At 46.2% G+C, this 27,022-nt stretch overlaps 1 protein-coding gene across 6 annotated transcripts in view; it reads right to left on the reverse strand.

The window, feature by feature from the left end:
• TOX2 (TOX high mobility group box family member 2) overlaps window positions 1-27,022 on the reverse strand; it is a 154,063-nt gene that overhangs the window by 75,963 nt on the left and 51,078 nt on the right. For all 6 annotated transcript variants that reach the window (XM_058433117.1, XM_058433116.1, XM_058433119.1 and 3 more), the window contains exon 2: window positions 19,526-19,591. In XM_058433117.1, the coding sequence (XP_058289100.1) occupies window positions 19,526-19,591 (66 nt within the window). The remainder of the gene's footprint in view (window positions 1-19,525; window positions 19,592-27,022) is intronic.

Genomic DNA, 27,022 nt, shown 5'->3' on the forward strand with positions numbered 1-27,022 from the left:
TGACATGCCAGGTGTCTTCCTCATTCAGAGGGGACTCGAACATCACTCCCAGGTTCCCATCTCGAGCCACTGGTGGAGGAATACTGAGGGGAAAACATGCTTGGTGGGTAAAAGGACGACCACAAGCTCAGTTTTGGACATGTCAACTTTCCTAATGAGTTCGGATCAGCAAATCACAGGCCGTGGACCAAATCTGGCCTTCCACCTTTTTTTTTTTTTTTTTTTTTTTGTAAACTCTGCATGAATGTGTTTCATGTTCTAAAACCAGCATTACCTCTGCCATTTTTCTATTGTTTTATTCTATGTATTTGCATGTTACATGCTACAAATATTACTCCCAATTTGTCACTTGATCTTATTTATAACTTTTGCCATATCAAGGGCTTTACATTTATGTTAATAACATTAAACGTATTAATGTATGATTTCTGGCTTTCACATCGTGCTTAGAAAATGGCTTCTCCATGCTGGTATTACTAAGACATTCAACCATGACATTTTTCAGACATGGGCCTGGCTCGATCTGAAGGCCATGATCCTTCCTTACGCCACATGACTTTCCCACAGTGGCCTCAAAATGGGAGCTCTTTTGGCTCCAAGACATTGCGAGATACTGAGACTTCCCTTTAAATCACTGCAAGGGATGCCACACCGCATGCACGTGCCCTGCCCACATGCCAATGCTGGGAGGCCTTACGAGGGAGGTAGGGGTATCCTGGCTCCTACACGATCACTCCTGATGCTGTCCTGGGTCACTTACCTCTGTCCATGCCACACATGGTTGGGAGCTGCTCTTGACCATCCCAGCCGTTGTTCAGAAAAGTCTCCCAGTTCTTCCACCTCCCTCCCTCCACTCCAGCCACGTTCTTCAAGCATGCCCGGCACACTCCCACTGCGGGGCCTTGCTGCTGGCCGTTTCCTCTACTGCAATGTCCGTTCCCAGATCTCAATTCCCTCAACCCCCTTCAAGTCGTTGCTCAAATGTCACTTTCTCAACAGCACCTTCCCTGGCCACCCTGTTTGCAAATGCAGCTCCTGCTGGCACACCCAGTTCCACTACCTGCTCAGTTTCCCCACAGAACTTTTACCTGCAGACATACAGTATACTCTACTTTTTAAAAATAATGATTATGGATGGTTGCGGTGGCTCATGTCTGTAATCCTAGCACTTTGGGAGGCCAAGGCAGGCGGACCACCTGAGGTCAGGAGTTCAAGACCAGCTTTGCCAAAATGGTGAAACCCCGTCTGTACTAAAAATACAAAAATAAGCCGGGCATAGTGGTGTATGCCTGTAATCCCAGCTACTCAGGAGGCTGAGGCAGGAGAATTGCTTGAACCTGGGAGGCGGAGGTTGCAGTGAGCTGAGATCGCACCACTGCACTCCAGCCTGGACGACAGAGCAAGACTCCAACTCAAAATAATAATAATAATGATTATTGCCTGTCCCCTTCACTAGGATATAAATTCCACCATTTTGTCACTGATATATTCCAAGGGCCAAAGACAGTACCTTGCACATAGTAGGCCCTCAATAAACATTTACTGAATAAAAGAATGCAAGAACAAGTAAGGACTAGGAGTGTTTGACTGCTTTGTTCACAGTTTCATCTCAGCACCCACACCACTGCCTGGCACACAGTAGGTGCTTAGTAAATATGTTTTGGAGTGAATGAATGAATGAACATCCTAATGGTCTGCTATGGCATTGGGCTCAGCACTGCACCATCTTTCCTGCAAGCTCTAAGAAGTCAGAAAATGTCTGAAGCAGCCTCCTGCTCAGTGATGCTGTTCAGCATGAAATCATTCTAACTTGGCCCATCGGGGTCTCCTGGTTCCCTGTCCTTATCTTAGCATCTTCTCATGAAGATCTGAGCCCCTACCTCTGACAGGCTGTGTGACCTTGGACAAATCACTGACCCCTTTCTGGGCTTCAGTTACACCAACTGTAAAAAGAGGCAATTGGATCAAGGGATTTTTAAAATCAAATTCAATTCATGCCTGTGCTCCTTGTGTGCAGGTACCCAGGCACACACAAGGCAGTGCTGATTTTAAAAGCAGCAAAAATGATGAGTAGGCTCTCTAGTTGTTTCTGTCTTAAAATAAGCTTCTGGAAAAATGATGTCTATTTGCAGCTTTTTTTTTTCTTTCCCATTTCTACCTTCTGAAAATGACAGAAGTAGCATTGCCTAAAAATGTGCCACGCGCCAGCTGCCTGTGGATGAAGGCACTTAAGTTCTCCAAGAATGGTCCTCATGAGTGCCCTGAGATCCCAGGACACCAGGCTGAGCAGTGAAGTCCCCTAGCGCACACTGCTCCATGGACACTGCCCTGCTCAGACCCTTCAGAACAGGGTCCCAGCCTCTGCTTGGCATCCAAGGCCTCCTGGACCAAGTCCTGCAACCTTGCCTGATACTAGCCACGGTGAACCCACTGTAGCCCCCAGACACTGCATTCTGTGGTATCACCATGGCCTTGGGTGTGCTGGCCCCTCTGCTCATGCCATTGTCCTCCCAGGTGACAATGAGAGGACTTCCACAATATCCTACTGCCTTCCCAGGTGGTGGCACCACAAATGGGGCCCAGTGATCTGGGCAGATTAGAGCAAGGCCTGGTCCTCTTGCAGCCTGGACCCCATGCTCCTGTTACTATGCCCCAAATATCCCATCGGGGGCTGTCACCTAGAGCTCATCCACTCCCCTAAAACGTAGTGAGCACCCACTCTGAACTAGGCTTGTGCTGCAACCTACAGAGTTACTAGTAAAATTAAAAAAAAATAGCTCAGCCCCCATCCTCACATTGTTCTGACCTGCTTTTCTACAGCTTTTTTCAAAAAATAGCAGAAACCATTTATATAGCACTTACCATGTGTAGAGGTATCCTTATCCTATGTACTTTTCATACATGAATTTGTTAATCTTCACAACAACTCTATGAGGCAGGTGTTATTATTGTACCCATTTCACAGAGAAGCCACAGAGATGGGAAACTTGCACAAAGCCACACCAACTGGTAAGAAGGGATGGAGCCAGGATTCCAACTCAATGGTTCAGCTCAGGGGAGCTGAATCTGGCCAACAGCCAATAGAGGGAACTTGGAAGTAAATCCCCCTTCAGTCAAGCCATCAGATGAGACCACAGCCCTGATTGTCACATTGAGCACAGCCTCCAAGAGCTCTTAAGCCAGAGGCACCCCATGAAGCCATACGTGATTCCTGGGCTGCAGTAACTATGAGATCATTAATATATGCTGGGTGGGTTGTTGTTTTTTTTTTCTGAGACAGAGTCTTGCTCTGTTGCCCAGGCTGGAGTTCAGTGGTGTGATCTCGCCTCACTGTAACCTCCACCTCCCGGATTCAAGTGATTCTCTGGCCTCAGCCTCCTGAGTAGCTGGGATTACAGACACACACCACCATGCCCAGCTAATTTTTGTATTTTTAGTAGAGATGGAGTTTCTCCATGTTGGCCAGGCTGGTCTCGAACTCCTGACCTCAAGAGACCCACCCATCTGGGCCTCCCAAAGTGCTACGATTACAGGCATGAGCCACTGTGCCTAGCCCTAATATATCCTGTTTTTAAAATTAAAAAGCCTAGCTCATGAATTGGCACCCTTAACGACCATGGGATTCTGCTTCTTTATAAATAGAAGGGACTGGGCTCCCGCATGTGTGATGCTGAGCTTCCATGTTGATTCTGTTTGCATAGCTCCCGACTGCCTCCTCTCCCATTCTCTAACTGCTCCTCAGGGTGGGCATGTGCCTGTGCCCCACCAGCTTATGAACCCCCTCAGCATGGGCTCTCTAATTGCTTGCAGTGCTTGGGGAAGGCAAAGTACACTAGGCCAGCACTTCTCAACCTGTAATGTGCACATAAATCAAGTAGGGATCTGTTAAAATGAAGATTCTGATTTAGGAGACTCTAAATCAGACTCTGGGTGGGGACTGAGATGCTGCATGCCTAACAAGCTCCAGGGGATGCTGCAGGTCCATGGCCACACTGGGGATAGCGCGGCCTGAATCATTAAAAGCACTTTGACTCAGACTAACCATGGTTCAAATTCTAGTCCATCACATGCAGCTGGGAGTCCTTGACCTCTGAGAAGAGAGACTTACTCAAGGTCACATAATAAATTAGAGTTACCTGGAGCCACAACCAAAACCCAGTGTTCTCACTTCTAGTCCAGAGTCCCCAAACTGCAGATAAATCCACCCTCCTAAGTTCTGAGTCTGGACACATTTGAGTGTGTGCGTGTATATCCCTGTATGCACCCATACCCGTGAATGAGTGTGTCAGATGTGCTTGTGAATGTGTCTAAACAGCATCTGTACCAGTGGGTTTGTGAGAGTTGTTCATCACCAGATATTAGCTCACCAGGTACCAACTCCACTCCTACCCTGTTGCCAGGTCCCTGCTCACATGAAACCCACAGTCTAGGAGGAAAGCAGCCATTCAGCAAATAAACAGAAACTAAAATCTCATTTGTGTGTGCTTGTGCACATGTGAGAGTATTGCTCACACTAGCCCAAGAGCCAGGTGATTTATTATCTCCATTTCACTGCAGAAACTGAGGCAACGAGAGATTAAGCAACTTGCCCAGGAGCACACAGCAATGCTCAATGTGCCTTTCCATACACTGAGCATGCCTACAAGTTGTGTTTGCATTTGCTTGTATTTGTGCATGAATGTGTCTGTATACAAGCATGTGTGTGTCTGTGCCCAGAGAAACTTAGACATCTTCACATATTCCATTAACAAGATTTTCTGGCACCGTAGCACAGCATCACAAAAACCACACACACACACACACACACACACACACACACACACACACGTGCTTTAAGATGTTGATGTTTCGGCCGGGTGCAGTGGCTCACGCCTGTAATCCCAGCACTTTGGGAGGCCGAAGTGGGCAGATCACGAAGTCAAGAGATCGAGACCATCTTGGCCAACATGGTAAAGCCCCGTCTCTACCAAAAATACAAAAATTAGCTGGGTGTAGTAGCATGTGCCTGTAATCCCAGCTACTCAGGAGACTGAGGCAGGAGACTCACTTGAACCCGGGAGGTGGAGGTTGCAGTGAGCCAAGATTGTGATATCGCACTCCAGCCTGGCGACAGAGTGAGACTCTGTCTCAAAAAAAAAAAAAAAAAAAAAAAAAAAAAGATGTTGATATTTCAAACATTTCCTAAAACTCTGTCCACAGGGATATATAAGTGGAAGGCCAGAGCCTGCAGAGCTGAGCAGATCTAGGGAAGCCCGTGCCACCTGCTTCCCTGGGGCAAGCCACAGCCAGAGCAATTTCACAGCTCATCATCCATTATGAGGCTAAAATAATTCTTCTCCTCCCAGGATGTTAAATACATTGTTCAAGCAGTAAAAGGCTCGTCCATCCATGCTCCCAGTGGGAACTTACTACCCTGGTGACCGGATTAACACAAGATACAAATGACCAAACCTGGCTAGGTTCCCTTCCCTGCCTGCCCTGTCTCTAAAAATTGAGATACTTGTAAAAATACAATGCCTTGATCTTTCTTTTTTTACACCTTATTGAAGCATAGAATACAACAGAAAAGTGCACAAATCATAAATGTACAGCTCAATGAATTTTCATAAAGTGAACAGATTTGTGTAAACAGCACTCAAAGGAAGGGAGAAAACCTTCCCAGCACCTCTGAAGCCCCTCAAAGCCCCTATAGTCACTCCTCAACCCCCTCTAGGTAACTGCAATTCACATTCTATCTCCATTGATTAGTTTTGCCTGTTCACGTGCTGTATGTCAATGGCATTGTCTAGAATGTTCTGCCTTGTTGTCTGGTTTCTTTCACTCAACGTGTTTGTGAGACTCATCTGCTTGGTGGCATGTGGTTACACATCATTCATTCTCATTGCTGCATAGTATCCCACTGTGTAAGAATATTTCAGAATCATGTATCCAGTCTACTGTTGATGGGCATTTGGATTGTTTTCGGTTTTGAGCTTTAATGAAAAACACTCCTATAAACTTTTTTTTTTTTTTTAAGAAACGATCTCACTCTGTCACCAAGGCTAGAGTGCAATGGAGCAATCATGGCTCATTGCAGCGTCAACCCCCAGGGCTCAAGTGATCTTCCCACCTTAGCCTCTCGAGTAGCTGGGACTACAGGTATGTACCACCACACCTGGCTAATTGTTTCATTTTTTAAAACAGGGGTCTCACTAAATTGCTCAGGCTGGTCTTGAACTCCTGGGCTCAAGTGATCCTCCCACCTCAGACTCCCAAAGTGCTAGGATTACAGGCATGAGCCACCATGCCTGGTCTGAACATTCTTACGAGCATCTTTTGGTGAACATATGAAAGCATTGGTGGAGTTGAATTACTGAGTCACAGAGACATATGTTCAGCTTTAGATACTGCAAAATGGCATCTGTGGTGGTACCAATTTACACAGCAGTGGGTGAGGGTACTGGTTCCTCCAGATCCTTGTCAACTTAGTCTTTTACATGTTCTCCGTTTCGGTGGGAGTACATCATGTTAATAAATTTTAAAGCTGGGCACAGTGGCTCACACCTGTAATCCCAGCACTTTGGGAGGCTGGGGTGGGCAGATCACTTGAGATCAGGAGTTCGAGACCAGCCTGGCCAACATGGAAAAACCCTGTCTCTACTAAAAATACAAAAATTAGCTGGGCGTGATGGCACATGCCTGTAATCCCAGCTACTTGGGAGGCTGAGACAGGAGAATCACTTGAACCCGGGAGGCGAAAGTTGCAGTGAGCCGAGATCACACCACTGTACTCCAGCCTGGGTGACAGAGTGAGACTCCATCTCAGAAAATACATACATACATACATTTAAAAAGGCTTCCTCGTCCCTTCCCATTATATCTTTCCCGTTGCAATTGCCAACAATTGTTTATGAAGGCTAGCGGCAACAATAAAACTACAACTGCTCAGTTTACACATGGCACAAGTATAACCACTAGCCACGAACTTCCCACCCTTGAGGGCCATCCCAGCAGTCAATAGCCAAAGGTCACACTGTGCTAACTTTTAAAGCCTTTGGGTGGTTACAAAGAACTTCACTGAAGCTTTTCTTCAGGGGACTTATAAGAGGAAGATCCCACCTCCCAATGCACAGCAACCTTCCTCAGAGCCCCTCCTTCCCCATCTCTCTCTCCAAAGGCAACGGTCACTCTCACGGGCCCGCTCATCCTTCCCAGCTGGACACACACTCCTCTTAAAGCCATGCGCCCCAGCTCCTCACTCTGCTCTGAGCACCATCCCAACTATGAGCTCGGCGCTACCGGGTGGCTGTCGGCACAGACCCTGATACCTCGCAAGCAGATGCATCGTCGAAGGCCTGCATCACTGGCCTGACCCCAGGGCTTCCGGGCCTCTACTTGGGGCTGAGTATGTACCTGTCTCGTTTTACCTTACTGAAAATAATGTTTTCCATCTATAAAATGGGTATTTTAGTAGCACCTCAGGCTAACTACCATTTGCTATGTACCAAGGACTAGAATAACCACTTTGGATATAAACACACCTAATTTACTTCTGCATCACTCTGAGAAACTTTTAAAGACAAAATTGAAGCTCAGAAAACTTGGTTAACTTGTCCAAGCTTCCCCAGCCACATGTGTCAAGATTATCATTTGAGCCCGGTTCTGCCTTCTCATGTCATTACCTTTATAACCCAGCTCCTTATCATCATCCCTGGTGAGCTGAAATGTGACACACAGCCTCCAGCCTCATTGCGGGGCCCTCCCATCATTGGTGTGACTCAGCCAGGTGGGGAAGGCCAGTCTCTGACCTCTGGGACAGACCATTGTCCCTCCTGGGCGCTCAGGCAGTGGATGAAGGGGGCTGAGCCCTTGGCTCTAAGTCAACCCGGAAGGTCCCTCAGAGATATTCATCCAATCCCCATTCACAGATGTAAAAACCAGAGCCCAGAGAGGACAAATGGCCAGTCTGAGGGGACACAGGGAGAGGGGCTGAGGAGGGGCCAGAACCAGGATCCTGACCCTCCAGAAGATAAGAACCCAGTCCCATTCTGAGAAAGTCCCCACGTCTGGCCTCATTTCCACTTCTTGGTCACCGGTGAGCTCACACACAGCAATGAACAATGTATAAAATCTTCGTTCTCTGACCCTCCCCAGTAAAAACCCAGGTCCTACAGGGGATGCTAAGTTCGAGGTGGCTGGGAGGGGGAAGGGTGCTGTTTTTAAGAAAATCCTTGAAATCACGTGTCCACCCCACTGCTATCCCCTCCCCCAAGCCCCTGCACTTCCCACATCATCATCATTGTTTCCATCCCATTTAGAGAGAGTGAACATTTCCTGGGATTCAATTTCTCTCATAATAGTTGGAAGGAAACAAAACTATATGCCATAAACATTCACTGCATTGTATGAAAAATATCTTTATGACAGGGGAGGCACCATAAATGCAGACCAAAGTCCTCCCCCCATCCATTCCCCAATGCCTCCATGCCTGTGCCCTCAAATATTTAAACATCTCACAGGCAGGAATCAAGAGCTTTAAAATAAATATATTTTTGGCCATTGGGGTGTAAAATTAAGATTGGTGAGATGTAAGTACTCACTCCTCCTTGGTAGTTTTCTCTCAATGAAAATAAGAGAAGCTAGGCCATTTTTTCTGAGTATGCGTTTAGGGTTGATGGGGGAGAACTCATTAGTTCAATCTGACATATACTCAATTCTCTCCATATACACAGGATGGGCTTTTCCCCCCTCCTTGTATTTTATTCTCCAACTGTGAAGTTGATATTAAATTTCATCAGATTTGAACAAAATCTATGGTCTTGAAACAGTTTCCTTTAAGGCCTCCGGTATTTATTCAGAACTCATGAATCATGTTCTGATAACACAACCATAATTATTTTTAAAGTGTGATGTTTGTGGCTTTAATAGGAAATGCTTGCAAAAGGCCTTTTCTCTTTGATTGTTTGTAATCTTAGCGGTAATCACCGCTGTTACCTTCCCTGCACCACAGCGGGCCAAACACAATTTCATTTTAATATGAATCACGAGCTCTTCACCCAGGTTTTAATTAAAGCAATAAAAGCCTTGTCATCTTTGCCCTTTACAATGTACACAGACTCAGAGGCCAGAGTTACTAAGACAGAAATCTTAGATTTCAACAGCAGCAGGAGGGTCGCCTGCCTCCAATACATTTACTGGGGAGGGTTTTTATTTGTTTCGAAAAGCCTCACCCTCCTCTGCCTCTCTGTGCTGCAGTTTCCTCCTCTGTAAAATGGGACAGCAATAGTGCCTACCTACACAGTTAATGTGAGGATGAAATGAGACCACCCATGGAAAACATTTAGCCCCAGAGCCTGAGCCTAAGGAGGTGCAGGGCAAATGTTATTGATCATCGGTATCATCATTTAGTGCTGGAAAAAACAGACCATCTACCCTCATTATTCACATGAGGAAACAGGTTCAGAGTGATACCAGCACAGGTGAAGGCCTAAGAGCAGGGTAGAAACTCGAACTCAGAGCTCCTGGCTCTTTTTCCCATTCTGGACATCTGACACTGCCCCCTGCTGGAAGGAGGCTGTGACTTTGAGGCCACAAGAACCTCAGTGCTCAGGGAATGGCAGGTCTGAGCTCTCCTCTAGAGGCTGACCAGCACCTTGTCTTCTGGCCTTCTGATGGTACCATCTCCCCACCCTAGGTCTATGCTTGATCCAAGTGGTGAGAGAAACAGACCAGGCAAACTTGGGGGATCTGTGAAGGAAGGTTGCTGCACAAGCATGATGGTCATGCTGGAACCAAGAGCAAGAATCACGAACTCCAAGTTCTTGTGTGTCTGTTGCATGCCAGGTGTGGTGTGAGGCACTGAGAAGCCTCATTCCGTAGCATGAGGATGTTGGCCTGTATGACATGATGGCTGTACTCCAGCACACGTTCTGCTGGAGCATTGGGAAGGGATGCTACAGGGGCAGTGGGGCCAGGGGCCACACTGGGTGCTGTTCATGCCCTATGAGGCTCACAGCCAGCAGGTTCACATTTGGTGGCACATACTGCACCCCAGAGACCTGAGGGCTCCCCAGGGAGCACCTCATGTGTAAGTCCCCAGAATCTTCACGTTCAATTGTGCAGTGTCATTCCCCTTGCAAACAGCTCTGGAGCCACTGGGATTCTCACTCTAGGAACAAAGTACCCTATTCCCAGCCTTGACTTAGAACACGGCTTCTGCTCGCCTCCTGCCTCAACAGGAATTTCAGAGGAACTGACATCCTTCTCCCTCTCCACTGCCCCATCCACTCAGACCCCTGCTGATTGTCCCTATAAATCCCACCACACCCAGCCCCATCAGCATCCAGCCCCTCATTCTTCCAGCCTTCAGTTCTGGGTCCCACCTTCCCATCCACCCTACCCTGGCATCCTTCCAGGGCCCTTCAGCTCAGCCACCATGCTGTGCTGGACAGTGGGCTCCTCACCTCCCAGGAGCTTCTCCCCCATGCAGCTCCCTGCTCCCCAGGCACACCAGGCCCCTGCCAATGTCATGGCCTGCTCACTTCCAAAATCACCAGCCAGCTTCCTGCTCTGAATAAGGTGTCCTTGCCATCCAGCTGCTCCCCAGTAGCTCTTTAGCTGCACCAGACCCCGGGCCCTGGGACCCGTCTTCTCTCTCAACGCGGCTTAGATTCCCTGATCCTTTATATCAGTCTCTTTTGAGTAAAAAATGCTGTCGTGTCCTTCTGGTGCACCTGCCTGGCAGATCTCTTGCCCTGGATTAACCCACCTGTCTGCCCCACAGCACAAGCACTGGGAGCTCATTCTCCCATGCCCCACAGCAAATTTCCCAGACCTCCCCACCACCTCTCACCTGCAGTCCCCCGGCTCTTGGCCCACCAACTCTCTGAGAAGACTGACACTTTCAGGTGCAGACACCCTCTGCTTCCAGCCAACCCATCTACAAAGCCACACTCCTTTTCTCTGCTGTCCTCCACACCCAGCACTCGCAGCTAAGACCAGAGCCACCACCTCTGAGCAGGATCCAGACCCTCCCACTTTCTCTGAAATCTGAAAGCATCCCTTAGCCTTTCCCCCTCCTAAACCTAGAGCTTCACCCTCTCTCCTGACACCTTCCATCGATGACTAAACATTCTAAAGACTTTTCTTTAAAAAAAAAAAAAAAATCCCTTCTATGGAATCTTCATCTCATTGAGCTGGGCCCTGGCCCTTGTCCTGCCCAGCTAAACTTCTCACACAAGTTGTCTATATTTGCTGTTTACATGTCCTCACCTCACGCTTCTCAATCCGCCCATGGGACCTGCACAATGACCCTGCACATCAAAACTGCTTATACTGAAGCCCAGAGTCACTTCCTTTTCGCTAAGATGATTGGACACATTTCAACTTTCATCTCACCCAATCCCTCAGAAGTGTTTGAGCTAACTGACTCTCTCCTCCTTCTTAAATTTTATTTAACTTTCTAAAGTTATAATAAATTCCCATGGTTTAAAACTCCCTAAACATAAAAACATACAGTGAAGTCTTTTTGTATCCAGCACCTGCACAGTTCCCATACCACGCACACACGCACAGAGGTACATGCATGTACAACGTGCAAAGCCACAACTAGCGTCCACATATCCTTCCAAGGTTATTTAATCAAATGCAAGCACATAGAAATATACATTCTTATCACCTTTTTGTATAAACGGTAGCACACCGTACTGTTTTACATCTTTTTTAGTAAAGCAATATCAAAATGAATAGTCTTGAATATGTCATTTCTCATATGTACAAATATATCTGTAGGGCATATTTCCAAAAAAACGAATTGCTGGGTTAAAGGTCAATGTATTTGCAATTTGATAGATGTTGTCAATTTACCCTGCCCACAGCAATGTGTAAAAGTACCTGTTTCCCCGTAAGAACTCCAATCGAGTGTGTTATCAAACCTTTGGATTTTGGTCAATCCAATTGGTAAAAAATGGCTCTCTTGTGATTTATCTTATGAATGATTCTTAGCACTTTTCACATACTTAAGAGCCACTTTGTATTTCTTTTTCTGTAAACTATTGGTTCATATTTCCTTCCTTTTTTCCTACCAGGGTTTTGAACTGATCTCTAGCAACTCTTTATGTATAAGGGTGATTACTTCTTCAACTATGGTGTAAGTTGAAAATATTCTTGCCCAGCTTTTGTCTGCTGACTTTACTTATGCTGGTTTGGCCATACAAAAGTCATATGTTGATTTTATGTTTTTATATTAATTTAGTTTTATGTTAATTTATGGTCCAGTTTTGAGTCTTTTCTTCTGAGGCTTTGAATAGTAGAAATGCCTTCCCACACCAAAGTTGTCAAGTATACCTTAAGGTTTGTTTTGCTGGTGCCTTTATGGTTCCCTTGAGTATATTTAAATGTTTAACATTTATCAAATCATTTTTTATTTTTTATTTTTGTGTGTACATAGGTGTACATATTTATAGAGTACATGAGACATTTTGATACAGGCATGCAATAAGTAATAATTACATCATGGAGAATGGGGTATCCATCCGCTTAAGCATTTATCCTTGTGTTACAAGCAACCCAATTATACTCTTTTAGTTATTTTAAAATATGCAATTGACTATACTTTGTTGTACTATCAAATATTAAATCTTATTCATTCTTTCTATTTTGTACACATTAATCATCCCCATGTCCCCCTCTGCCCCACTACCCTTCCCAGCCTCTGGTAACAATCCTTCTACTCTCTATCTCCATGGGTTCATTGTCTCGATTTTTAGATCCCACAAATAAGTGAGAACATGCAATGTTTATCTTTCTGTGCCTGGCTTATTTCACTTAACATGATGATCTCTAGGTTCCATCTATGTTGTTGCAAATGGATCTCATTCTCTTTGTATGGCTGAATAGTACTCCATTGTGTATAGATACCACATTCTCTTTATCCATTCATCTGTTGATGGACACGTAGGTTTCTTCCAAGTCTTGGCTGTTGTGAACAGTGCTGCAACAAACATGGAAGTGCCGATATCTTCAATATACTGATTTCTTTTCTTTGGGGTATATACCCAGCAGTCGGATTGCTGGATCATACGGTAGCTCTATTTTTAGTTTTTTGAGGAACCTCCAAACTGTTCTCTACAGTGGTTATACTATTTTACATTCCCACCAACAGTGTACGAGGGTTCCCTTTTCTCCATATCCTCACCAGCATTCGTTATTGCCTGTCTTTTGAATACAAGCCATTTTAACTGGGGTGGGATCATGTTTCATTGTAGTTTTGATTTGCATTTCTCTGATGGTCAGTGATATTGAGCAACTTTTCATATGCCTGTTTGCCATTACAGATCTTCTTTTAAGAAATGTCTATTCAAATGTTTGGCCCATTTTTTAATTGGATTATGAGATTTTTTTTTCCTGTAGAGTCATTTGAGCTCCTTATATATTCTGATTATTAATCGTAGTGTGCAAATATTTTCTCCCATTCTGTGGGCTGTCTCTTCACTTTGTTGATTGTTTCCTTTGCTGTACAGAAGCGTTCTAATTTGATGTGATCCCATTATCAAAGGATTTTATTTATCCTTTGATAAATTTTAAGGAATTGTGGATCCGACATCCTCTTCCCCTAGATCCCCTCTCTTCTTGAATTACTCTGCCGTTGGTTTCTAAGACTCCAAGTTCTCCTCCTACTTCTCAAACCACTCCTTCTTAATCTACTTCACAGTCTTCTCCTCCTCCTCTACTTTGCCTTCAAATGTTGGAGCTCAACGTCTCAGAGTCATTGGTCCTCTGCTCTTCTCATTCTTCCCTCTCTCCATCAATCTCCTTCACTCCCAAGGTTTTCCATTTTACTTCTGAAGATTTCCAAATTTACTTCTCTCATGAGCTCAAAATTTGTACCATCATCTATCTACTTGAACATCTCCATGTGGAAGAGCATCTCAAATATAATACATCCAAGTCTGGCATCATCAAACCTGCAACTCCCCAGGGTTTCCCCAACTCAGAAAATGGTACCACCATGCCTGAAAATGGGCTCATGGTAGAAGCCTAGGAGTCATCCTTTACCCCTCCATTTCTCTCTCCCTCTATGTCCATCACTGTCAAGACCCACTAACTTTATCTCCAATGCATCTACTTCTTTCCATCCCCTCTGCCACAATCTAGATCTTGATCCTTTACTTGGCCTATTACCAACCCTCCCACTTGGTCTCCCTGTATTCATTCTTGTCATTGAGAGCTTTTAGTACTGCAAATCTGATGTCATTCATGTCATTCGGTCTGACACACACACACACACACACACACACACACGCACGCACAAGTTCTTTCAATAATTCCTGTAAAAAATGTGAGCTCTTTAGCAGAAGTGGTATTTAGAGCTAAGAGAGTGGAAAACTCTACACACAGCCAGGAAGGCTGTGATGAGGAGGTGACATTTGCAGTGCCCCTGAAGGAACAAATAGGCATTTGTTGGTTGAAAAACACTAGGGGATTCCCATCAGAGGAAACAATGCATACAAAAACACTAAGTTGTAAATGAGCGCAAGAGGTGACCAGAGGCTCTTGTGTGACCAAAGCATTATATATGGTAAAAAAAAATTATAAGTCATAGCTAGTTTTTCTGAACTCTGGTGCTTTACATAATCTTAGTTTAGCTTCCTCTGAAGTACAGCCTGAGATGGGGATGCCTGTGAAAGTGACTTGAAGAGGGCACTCAGAAGAAGGGAGGAAGGGAGGCAGGACATGACAGGGGAGGAGCTGAGTAAAGATTTGGCCTTGGCTGGAGTCTGGCTGGATTAGCTGGAGCCCATGAGGAGTTGCAGAGTTGGTCACTCCTTGAGATAAGGATATTGGTTTCCAGACCTCCCCTTCTATCCTCTCCTGGGTTCACAGTTCCAATTTTCCAAAGAAGGAGTAGCTAAAGCTGTGAATAGTTAGCAGCCAACACTCACAGCAGCTGAATGATGAGCAGGACTCTGGTGAGGCAGCAACAGAATCCACAATACACACACACCTCATTTACTTCTCATGACACTCTAGAAGCCAGGCGCTACTCCTCCCATTTGATAGGAAGCTGCTATCACTTGCATAAGGAAATCTGGCCCATGCTGAGGCATGGAGGAGCTGGAATTTGAATCCAGGTCTGCTGAGTCCCAAGCCCACTCCCTTTCCTCCTCACCTCATCCCAGAAAGGAGGAGACTCTTTCTGGGTCACATCATCAGGAAATATCCATTCCTGTAACTCCTGGACAGAGTCTGCTCTCAACAGGAAAGAAGTGACCTCTACCAGGTCCTCTACCCCCCGGAGCTGCTGATGGGGACACAGCCCTATCTGAGAATTATATCTCATTCTCAGGCCACCCTGGCAAGTCTGGTACAAAAGTAACCCAAGGTCCAAGGAGGGAGAGGGAGTGTGATCATTTGTAGAAGCTAAAGCAGCTATGCGAAAATTTCTGTGGAGACTTGCAAAAACCAAATAATGGAGAATGCATTTGCAAAAAAAACTTCAAGCCCATAGAGCTGCTGTGAAAGTTTTCAAAAAGGGACACAGTCAGCTAATACATACCCTAGGGGAACCTCTGTCTCAGCTGCAGTTTCTAAGTAAAGAAGATGGCATCTCAGGAGAAATGTTACATTAAAGAACAAATTTGTAATACGATTTGAATGTTCTGGGCCAGGCATAGTGACTCACGCCTGTAATCCCACCACTTTGGGAGGCCAAGGTGGGCGGATCACTTAAGGTCAGGAGTTCAAGACCAGCCTGGCCAACGTGGTGAAACCCTGTCTCTACTAAAAATACACACACACAAAAATCAGCTGGGTGTGGTGGCAGGCACCTGTAATCCCAGCTACACGGGAGGCTGAGGCAGGATAATCACTTGAACCCAGGAGGTGGAGGTTGCAGTGAGCCGTGATCCAGCTACTGCACTCCAGCCTGGGTGACAGTGAGAATCCATCTCAAAAATATATACATATATTGATTGGATGCTCTGGAAGCAAATGTTTTCCAGAAATGGCTTCCCACTGATATTCAGAGCCTTGCATATAACAGGTGTCCAATAAACCTTTGCTGATTGGGTGAACCTTGTATTTAACTGTATTTATAAAACATATTTTAAGCCATTTAGAGTGTTTATCCTCTGAATCCTCTAGTGGCTGTGAGAGCTTCATTTTACCCAAATGTTGATGTCAATCCTTAATCCAGTAATTTGGACAATACAATTCCTGCAGTTGATGAGACAACACATTGTGAGAGGGTGTTCGTGTGTGTGTGTCATGAGTTCAAGAAGCACTCCAGGGAAAAGAGGAAGGAAATATATAGGACTTTCAAGTCTAGAAGCCAGTAGGGTCCCACTGAGCTGTAGGGAGCTATAGGTACCAGAAAAGTCTAAGTTATTTTTCAACAAAATCATTATGAATCATATCCCATATGTTTCCTACATGTGGTAGTTTGTAAAAAGGCCACAATACTTTGCAGCCTTTCCCCTCAAGAGGTAGAGGCTATTTCTCCATTCCTTGAATCTAGGCTGGTCCTGTGACTGGCTTTGACCAACAGAATGTGTTGGAAGTAGATGTGTGTTTATTTCAAGCCTGGACCTCAAGAAATCTTGAAACTTCTGCTCTTGCTGCTCTGGGAACCCTTCTCCTGCCATGTGAACAACCTGGAGCTAGCCTGCTGGAAGCTGAGAGACCATGTGGAACACAGGTGAGCCTCCCCATACCAACCGGCCCACTGCTGATCTGGCAGTGTACCGCTGCTGCTAAAGTGATCCCAAGCAAGGCCAGAAGAACCCCCCAACTGAACTCAGTTAAACTGCTGACCCACAAAATCAGTAACTAGATAAACATTTGTTGTTTTAAGCCACTAAGTTTTGAGGTGTTTGTTATGCAGCAAAAATTAACAGATACACTATAAGAAATGTAACTGCAATTGCAAAATTTGTTCACATTAAGATTGGCTCATGCCACTGGCTAGACTTAATCTCAGAGAATTTTGATCTTCTTCTTCATAAAGTCCTAAGTTAGGGAGACCCTCTGGGCCACAGCATAAAAGATTTAGAAGGACCCTCAGGAAGTCCAACCACCTTGTTCCACTGTTAGGGACATTGACGTTCAGAGAAGAGCAGGGGCTACCATCACTCATTACACAAATATTTTCTGAGTGCTCTCGGTGTTCCAGATACTATGTCCCGCTGGGATACACAGCATTGGACCAGAGAGACCAGATCCTTTCCCCATGGTGGTCACAGTTTAGGGTGGAAATCAGGTATTAACTAAGTCATCACAAGGTAAGTAGATGACCACTGTGACAAACACTATGAATTAAAAAGACCTGGTGCCATTTTAATGAGAATCATGGAAAGGGGACCTAATGTGGGTTTGGCAGTCACAAAGAGCTCTCTGCGAAGTGACATTTAGGCTGAGGCAAGTCAGTGGACAAGGCAAGAGAGGCTTGTGGAGCTCCGAGTCTGAGCTTCACAAGTTTGAATGCCAGCTCTAGTGCTCCCTGGCTGAGTCACCTTGACTGAATCAGCCAACATCCTTGATCTTCAGTTGCATCATCTATAAAATTGACTGAACAATAATGTCTACTCATTCTCGAGGCTGTTGTGAGGATTAGCTGAAATAACCATTGAGAAAAAGGCTTTGCAAGCTGCAAAGTGCTGGGGGAATTGTTGAGGATATGACTGTTAATGTTTTGGGGAGGGTGACATTTATTTGTACCAAGTCTCCTCTCCAAACGACTGTGCTCTCCTCTGCCCAGGCCTAGAGCAGACACAGAGCCCCACTGTGTCCCACTTTCCCTTCTTGGTGGAAGGACATTGCTGATGATTTCCAGTAGGTTCCAGAACAGAATTTACCATAACATAGTTCTGAAAACCAGGGCTCAATATGTTAACAAAAATACTATCTAAACATTGTGAAAAGGCTCAGATGAGATGTCAGGGCTAACTCTGGTCCGCTGAGATGAGACTTCAGTTGATTATGTACAATTAAATGACATCAGTGTACTCTTCCAAAATAACCACTTCCAGGGCCTGGAGTCTTGCCCACCAGTCTTGCATGTTGGCGCATGTCAATGCAGTATAAAGGCAGCTTTGCAGCAGCAGCATGATGCTCACATGGGGACAGGCCAGAGAGGGGCATGGTATGGTGGCCCCGGCATGAGCGATCCTGCAGCGGCAGGGGAGGGGGCGCAGCACCCTGCAGCAGAGCTTCCATGCCCCACTGAGACTACAGTATCTTCCTCACTAGTAGTGCCCCCTAGGGCCACAGGCCCGTGTCTTACTCATCTATGGCCTCCATGGGACCTGTCACAGAATAGGGACATAAATATTTGTGAGTTAATAGGCTTCTATTGCCCCATCTGGAAAATATGTGCCCAGCCTGATGGCTGAGGGGCCATCCAGCTTGGACTGCCATAGCCCCCACAATGGCAGAGACAGAGGGTAGAGGTCAGCTTCAGGGCCGGGGTTGCCCTCCAGCTTCCCAAGTTTCTCAGCAGCTATAACTCTCCTCGGCTCTCCAATCAGTGTCCTGAGCTAGTCCCACCCAGCAAGCACCACTGCCTTAGGGAACGATCCTCCACGATGCCATGCCTGCAATGAGAATACTTCCTGGTATCACATTCTGCCGTGAGGACCTTCCCTGGGGTTCCGGCCTGTAGTAAGGACCCTCCCTGGGGCCCCCACCTGCAGTGAGGACCCACCTTGGCATCACATTCTGCAGGGATGACCTTCCAAAGGGTCCTGGCCTGCAGTGAGGACCCTCCCTGATCTCAGCCTACAGTGAGAACCCTTCCTGGGGTCCCAGCCTGCAGTGAGGACCCACCCTGCCATCACATTCTGCAGGGAGACCCTCCCTGGACCCTCAGCCTGCAGCAAGGACCCTCTGTGGCATCATAGTCTATAGTGAGGATGCTCCCAGCTGAGAGAAACATTAATTTTCAGAGACCAGGCTCTCAGTGGAAAATCTGATTCCAACTGGCAACTGTGACCCCCCAGAGAGCCAGGCTGGGGTTCGGACAGACTTGCCCAGGAATGACTGTGCTTCCTTTGCCACCAGTAAGACCCTCTGCTCTTCTTCCTTGTGCCCTATCCACAACCCTCCCCTGTGGCCTTCAACAACTCCCAGCGGGCAAGAGAACCATGCATGTCTATGCAAGGGCATGTGTGCATCCAAAACAGAACATGTCCCCATGGGTGCTGTGTGGTGGCAAGAGGCAGGTGGCACCAGACAGCAGCAGGCACCTCAACTCACTGCTGCTGAAAAGCTGCCCAAAGGGTAGGGAGTGTAGGCAATACATTTCAAGTTTCATCAAGTTCCCAATCCATTTTAAGCCAAGAGTAGCCAGGTAGTTGATTTACAGAGAACCCTATAGTCCCACTTTGATTGTACCTTTTAAGGAGACTATTGCTATTCTTGATCATTCAGAGAGAAGATAGCAGCGGGCTGTGCTGGCCCCACTGTGCACCCCCCACCTCCATCCAGGAACAGCTCAGCTCCAGCTAGCCCAAATCTTAAGACACCCGTTCAGGGAGGACGAGGCACCCACCTGGCTGGTTGACAGGAGTTCTGGGTTTCCGTCACTCATCCCCACGTAGGCACTGTCACCATCAAACTAGAATAGAGAGAGAGAGAGAAGCAGCTCTGATTAAAATGCTCTCAGGAAGGCACCGGGAGAAGCAGCCCGAGGAAGGCAGCAGACTGAATGCAGGGGACCGTGGGGACTGCAGAAGCCAAATCAGAGCCCAGGATGCCCAAGGCCCCATTTCAGCAGGGCTACCTCTAGGGTGGAAGGAGCAGCCCCTCTTCCATGGCCCTCGAGTGCTCAGGTTCATGCTGTTAATCACACTTAGAATGAAAATGGGAAAACCTTTCTGCCCTCTATAACTTGTCCATAAACACAGCAAGCTGCCTTGCCATATGCTGAGCTGCCCATCCTTGGAAGTATGCAAACACCTCCCTTGACTAAAATTATATCAGGTGATCAGCTAGAGCTGGAATCCCATGTGCTGGGGGAGGCCAAGAACACCAGAGCCTTGGGATCGTGACAGCCTTCCCCAGACATGCCCTCCGGGTCCTGCCATCCTGAGTGGTTTTGGCCCATCACCTACGCCATCACAGCCCCTAGGACCACGCCTGGCTACAGGCAGTGAGGATTATGGTAGAGACCATGTACAGGAACTAAATCCTGTGTGCAGAGAAGCTGCTAAGTCTGGATTCAGGAAGATTTCCCTATAAATCTGCCTAAAAATTCAGGAGCAGGTGCAGGGGAAGAAATGTGGGCTCTGGGACCCCTGCCTCCCTCTTTGCCCTGAAGTGTGATCTCAAGTTGGTGCCTCAACTTCTGAGATTCCTCATCTGTTAAATGGGGATGATGCCTGTAGGCCCCTCCTCATAGGATGTTGCACTGTAGAGCACTTGACTCAACACATTCATATGGAGAGGACTTAATTCCAGTTAGTTCCCTTCCTTTGAGCTAGGTGTCTTAGATAGGGTTCCCTAGAAGCAGAGCCTGAGGCAAGGGTTCAGATGCATGTGGTTATTAAGTACTCCTTGGGAACAACCTGTAAGTGTGGAAGGCAAGCCGGACAGGAGTGGGTACAGCTAAGCAAGGATGTGGTCTTGCCTGAAGACTTGCTTCAGCCTGTTCTGGTGGGGAGCTCTGGGGCATGAATTGTATGCAGAGTTAGTACCAACATGAAACAAGGGGTGGCTGTTGTAGCCCAGGGAAGGAAGTCATCGGCCATGGGCTGCCCTTAGGGGACATGGGGAGGCATAACCTTCTGAGCAAGGTGGCCCCCAACTGGCCAAGGACAAGTCTTCAGAGAACTATACTGGCTGTGAGCCATTTGCAGGCAGCTCGTGCTCAAGGTGGGTGGGAGATGTCTGTGCTGATCAGTAAAGGGTTCTGGGTGGGGCATTTTATTTTAATTGAACCATTTATTTATTAAGATATATTCACATGGTTCAAAATTCCAAGAGTACAAAAAGCAACACCACCCCACCTCCCAGCCATCAGCACTGCCCCTCTCCAGAGGCAATGTCTACCAGCTTTTTTATATCACTTCAAAGACTGTCTACATATACACATTTTAGAGTCATCTATTCTATTCATGACAGCATGCTATACAGTTTTACACTTTATTTTTCTCTTAGCAACACATCTTAGAAAATGTTTTATATCAGAACATAATTCTTTCTTCTGTACCCAGTATTCCACAGTGTTGATATAACACATATATTTAACTAGCTGAGCACATGGGTAGTTGCATTGTTTCTAGTTTTCTGCTATCCCAATATTGCTCCCATAAATATTTTTGTGCATCCGTTATTCCACATGGGTGTGAGTTTATCTGTAGGATTCGTTTGTATAATTGCTGGGTCCAACTGTATGTGCATTTGTAATTTAGACAGACATCACCCAGCTGCCCTCATGGAGGCCGTAGAAATCCAAACGCCCACAACCATGTGAAATGTCAGTTTACCCAGTCCCCTTCACTCAGAGAAGCTTTGCTTGACAACTGCCTCAGACGCCAGCCCCAGCCCCTGTGGGCTGAGAGCCCACCACCCTTTCTACCACCATTTTCGATGCACCCTCGCCCCGCCTTCCCTTGGTCTTTGTTCCATAGCCCCTGTTACCTTCTAGCATTCTCTATATTTACTATATTCATTGCTTACGATTAGATTCCTCCTACTAAAATGGAGGCTCCCAGGGATCAGGGATCTTTGTCTATCTGTACCTTGATGCCTCCCAAGCTCCTAGAACAGTGCCTGGCACAGAGAAGGTACTCAATAAATGTTTGTTGAATAAGTAAATAAAGCAGCCACTACCACATTCAGATCACCTCTGACCAGGCCTATCTTCCCATCTAGGCAGTTGGGTTGATGGTTACACCAAAGAGCCTCCCCAGCACAGGGACGGGGAGAGTCCTTCAGTGACTGCTGGATGATTAAAAGAAAAGGCTCTTCCATGCCTAGAGTTTGGGCACTGACCCCAAATGCAGGACTCCGTCTACCACACTGCACCCAGAGCTCATGCTGTAAGACCCTGCTGAGAGGTTACCTCCTCCAGGAGGCCTGCCATGCTCTCACCCTCCTCTGGCTGTTCCTCTTACAACATAGACTGGCTCCACATTTGTCATCTGTCCCAGAGTGGGAGCAACATGGAGGCTGGAACTGTGTCCTGGTCATCTCCAAATCTCCCAGAGCCTGGCATTAGGGATGGGGCTATAGATTAGGCAGGGTGGGGGAGCTTTCAGCAAAAGCTCCTGGGTACTTGACTTGATGTGTGACCATAGTCATTGATCATTTCGACAAAAGTAAAATTTTTTTAAAACTACACGTAACTTATAAGTAGACCCTAATAGAAAGAATAATTGGAGATGGAGGAACATTAAGTTTAATGAAGTGTTTGAAACATTTTATAAAGCAATAGTAATCGAACGGTATGATATAGGAATATGCATAAGAAACAGGGAAAGATGTCCAAAAACCTTTGAATGGTCACCATTTATTAAATGCTGGCGAGAACAGAGCCACTGCAAGGCAGGGGCCACCATCTGCTTCATTCCCTGATATGCGCAGTAGACAGACAATCAATAAATATTTGGTGACTGACTGAATATTCCTGGCACTGAGCAAAATGCTTTACATAAAGGACCTCATTTAATCCTCACAATGATCCAATGAAGAAAGTATTCTTTTCCCTGCTAAAACCAAGGAAATGGGTAGAGAGAGGATAAGTAGTTGTCCAGGATCACACAGTTGGGGAGAGATGGAATTTAAGAGTCCCTTATTGGATTTTTTCTGCTTGGGCTCTCCCACTAGCTGCAAGTGCATTCACAGCAGGGACCAATGCTTTTCTAAATCCTACTATATATAATCAATAGTCTGCCTTGGGCCTGGCGCATAACAGGTGCTTGATAAGTGTGTTAGAGGTTCAGGAGAGGGAGGAATTATCCACAGAGAGCAGTGGGAATGGCACTGGAGATGTAGGGTAAGGGGGCCTGGTCTCTGATGCGGGTGTGTTAGGGGCAGGCAAGGGGGTGGGCAGTAGATTCCTATGAGGTCACCAGAGCCTCATTCATTCACTCCTTTATTCAACCAATGTCTAGGAAAGAGCTGCCGCGTGCTGGAGTAAAGCTTGCTTCTGGCTTTCAAGGGGCACTTGAGAAGTTGGCAGAGGTTCCCGAGGCAGGGCCTGGGTCTCCTCAGTTCAGTTACCCTTGGGTACCTTGCACAGTGCCCTGGAGCCTGCTGGGCTCAGAACCAGCTGTTGAGCAGCAGTGAGCAGAGGCCCTGAGGGGGCGAGGAAGCCTGTTCTCTGCCCACCTCTGCCAGGGTTCCACCACATTGGAGCCCTTCGAGGGCATGAAGGAATAGTTGGGGGACACTGAGGGTTCCCAGGCTCCCCCTGGCTTGGCTTCCAGGACTCTAAGGTGTGGGACTTACCCCCTCAGCCTCTCCTCATTTGGGGCCTTTTCTGGGTAAATGAACTTGGAAGCCAAAGGGAGAGATCACAAAGTTACCTCTGCCGTCAGACACAGCAGGGCTACCTCCTCCTCCACATGTGCACAGACAAGATCAAAAACACCCACATCTACACCCACCGCAGTGCATACGCTGTGTGAACACAAAGGTATATGATGTACACCGTGTGCACAGCGTGGGCAGCACACACACGCACCACAAACCCATGTTTGTGTGGACCCATGTCATGCAGCACAGCGTTCAACATGGCAGTGTCCAACTCACTCATGTACCATGTCCATGGGTAACACAAAGCAACACACACACAGCACAAGCGTGAGTGTGTACATGTCAGAGACCCTTTATACAACTGGGCACAAAATAACCACAGCATGCACACAACAAAAGCAGAGTGTGCCCGTATGTGTACAAACATTCCATGCGTCTGCAGCCATTTAAATGTAACTTACATAAATGTGAACACAAACATATACTGCATGTGCATAGAGACATACAAAGCAAAGATGCACAAGAACTTCAATTCTACGCATATTTCACAGTTTATCAGTTCCTTGGCCAAAAATCTTTTTTTCATACCACACAGCCTTCCCTATGCTTTAAAATGTGAGAAAAAAAATGTAGGGAGAAACAACAGCTTAAGAATTTCCATGAACGCCAGGAGAACATCCTCTTACCAGTGACTGGAATAGATTAATTTTCCCCATTTCATATTCTAATTATAATTCCTTTTCCCATTGCCATCTTCAGTCCTCATTACAGCTGGAAGATTGTTCTGCAAAAGCCAGGCCTTCATCTTCTCTTCCCAAGAGTTTTGTCATGGAAATGAGTTTTGGAATCTGAAAGAACCCACATTTTTGCAAATATCGAATGTGTAGGGATAACCCTTTCATGACGGCCACCAGGGACACAGCTTACAGGGGCTTCTAAGGCGTCTGTCTCTCCCCTACCTCTCCTTTCCCTGTGTGGTCCCCTCAGGGAAAGGAGCTCCTCGGCCCCTATTCCAACAACCATCCCCCAACCTAAGCACACCATGCTTCTCCAAAGGATCTTTTAAGGAAACTTAACAAATAGGCAACTAAGGTGAAGAGCCCTGATCTTAGAGAGTCAGATCCCAGGTCCATCTGTGCCACCTTGGGCAAATTGCTTAACTGCTTTAAGCCTCAGTTTTCTCATTCTTATGACTACAGAGTCACTGATTTATGACAGATATAAATAAAATATTTGTGGGGTAAACAGATGTGATAACTGGGTAGATGAATGGATGCAAAGGAGGAAGGAGTAAAGGATGGGATGGATGGATGGGCAAATGGGTGGATGAATGAATGGGTGGACAGATGATTGATAGATGGGTGATGGATAGATGGATGATCGGCGGGTGATAGGTGAATGAACAGATGGGTGAGGGATTGTACACATTAGCACTGTCCAACAGAAATATAATATAAGTTACAAATGTGACCCACATATGTAATTTTACATTTTCTAGTATCCACAGTTTTTTTATGGGGTACATAAGATGTTTCAACACAGGCATGCAATGTGTAATAATCACATCATGGAGAATGGGGTATCCATCCCCTCAAGCATTTATCCCTTGTGTTACAGACAATCCAATTATACTCTTTTCATTATTTTTAAATGTAGTAGCCACAGTTTAAAAATATTAACAGATAAACTTAATTTTGATATATTTAACTCAATATATTCATAACATGATTTCAACATGTAATCGATACAAAATGATTATTAATGAATGGTTTATTAATGAGATGGATGGATGGACAAATAGATGGGTGGTTGGGATGTATGGATAGGATGGCTGGGATGAGAGGGAGGAGTGGATGAATGGATAGGTGAAAGGGGATGGCTGCGTGAGTGTGAACAGACAAGTGTATGGGAAGAGTATTGGGATGGTGGACGAGATGAACATGGATGGGTGAGATGGGTGTTGGGGATGCATGGATAGATGCCTGGACGTGTGGGTTCTTGGGTGGATAAAATGGGTTGAGTGGTTGGGTGGAATGGATAGGCACATAGAAGTGTGGGTCTGGTATTTCCTTCTCACTCGATTCACGCTTTCTCTGGAAAATGTCATGGCTACTCATGGTTGCAACATCACCAATTCTCAAATCCTCATCTTTAGCCAAATTACCTCCAGATTCCAATATGGATAGTTTTCTCCCTGGCTATCTCCCCCATTTGCTCATGAGCACCTCAAATTCAACACCTCCAGCACTAAACTCATAACATGTACATGGACTTGCTGCTTCTCCAGCACTCCCCTGTCATAACAGAAACTGTCACCTTCCACACAGTCCCACAGTCAGTACCCCTGGGGTGATTCTGGTCTCCCTGCCATCTACATCCCTCTGATCCAATCACCTGCAACATCCTTCTGCTCAGCTGCCCTAAGAGTATGCTGAGTGTGAACACAAAGGTATACAATGCATGTGGTATGCACAGCATAGGGGCACACGCAGGCACCACAAACCCATGTTGGTGGGTCCGTGTTACACAATCCATCTTACACCTTGGCTATCACTAGCAATATTTGGGCAATCGCTTCACTCCTCAGATCCAAACCCTGCAGAGACTCCCCATCACTTAGCCTATATCCAGGACCCTCCAGGACAGCCCCAAGTCTCAGTTCCCATGGGGTCCTCAGCGTAGTGGGAGCCTCCAGTAACACCACTTTTTTTTTTTTTTTTTTTTTTTTTTTTTGAGACAGTTTTGCTGTGTCGCCCAGGCTGGAGTGAAGTGGCATGATCTCGGTCCACTGCAACCTCCACCTCCCAGGTTCAAGTGATTCTCCTGCCTCAGCCTCCTGAGTAGCTGGGATTACAGGCATGCACCACCACGCCTGGCTAAATTTGTATTTTTAGTAGAGAGAGACGGGGTTTCACCATGTTGGCCAGGCTGATCTCGAACTAATGCTCTCAAGTGACCTGCCTGCCTCGGCCTCCCAAAGTGCTGGGATTACAGGCATGAGCCACCACACCCAGCAAGTGCTCCCACTCTCACACATCGTCCCACCATCAGCCTAGAGCACTCTCCCTTTCTCTATCCACTGAACTCTACCTCTTCCTAGGCCCTTCTTTATTTCTGGCTACAAACTCCAACCTTAACACTGTCTTGCTTGCTTTTATAAACCCATATTCTTGGACCTAACCAAAAGCTTCCATCTAAAATCAGCTTTGGACTTAATTCAACTCCTATGTGCAGTGTAACATACTGGGTAACAGCACTTATCTGACGACTGGTTCCACTACCTACGAGCTCAGTGACTTTAACTTCACTTTGCCTTCCTTTCCTCACCTATAAAACAACAATTATGACAGCTACATTCCTACCTCATAAGGTTCTTGGTATCTGTTATCAGACATCAGCTATGAGTTAGCATTATTAAGCATTATGTTACAGATATTAACTATTTTTGACAGGTGCTTAATAAATTTACCTATTATCATTTTTATGATATACTCAACTCCTATCCCCTTATCAGCCCCCATCTGCCTCAGTCTAGCAGATGACATTGTCTCCTCTGTCACTGAGGAAT

This window comes from Hylobates moloch, unplaced genomic scaffold, assembly GCF_009828535.3.
Source record: "Hylobates moloch isolate HMO894 unplaced genomic scaffold, HMol_V3 SCAFFOLD_21, whole genome shotgun sequence".
Lineage (NCBI taxonomy): Eukaryota > Metazoa > Chordata > Mammalia > Primates > Hylobatidae > Hylobates > Hylobates moloch.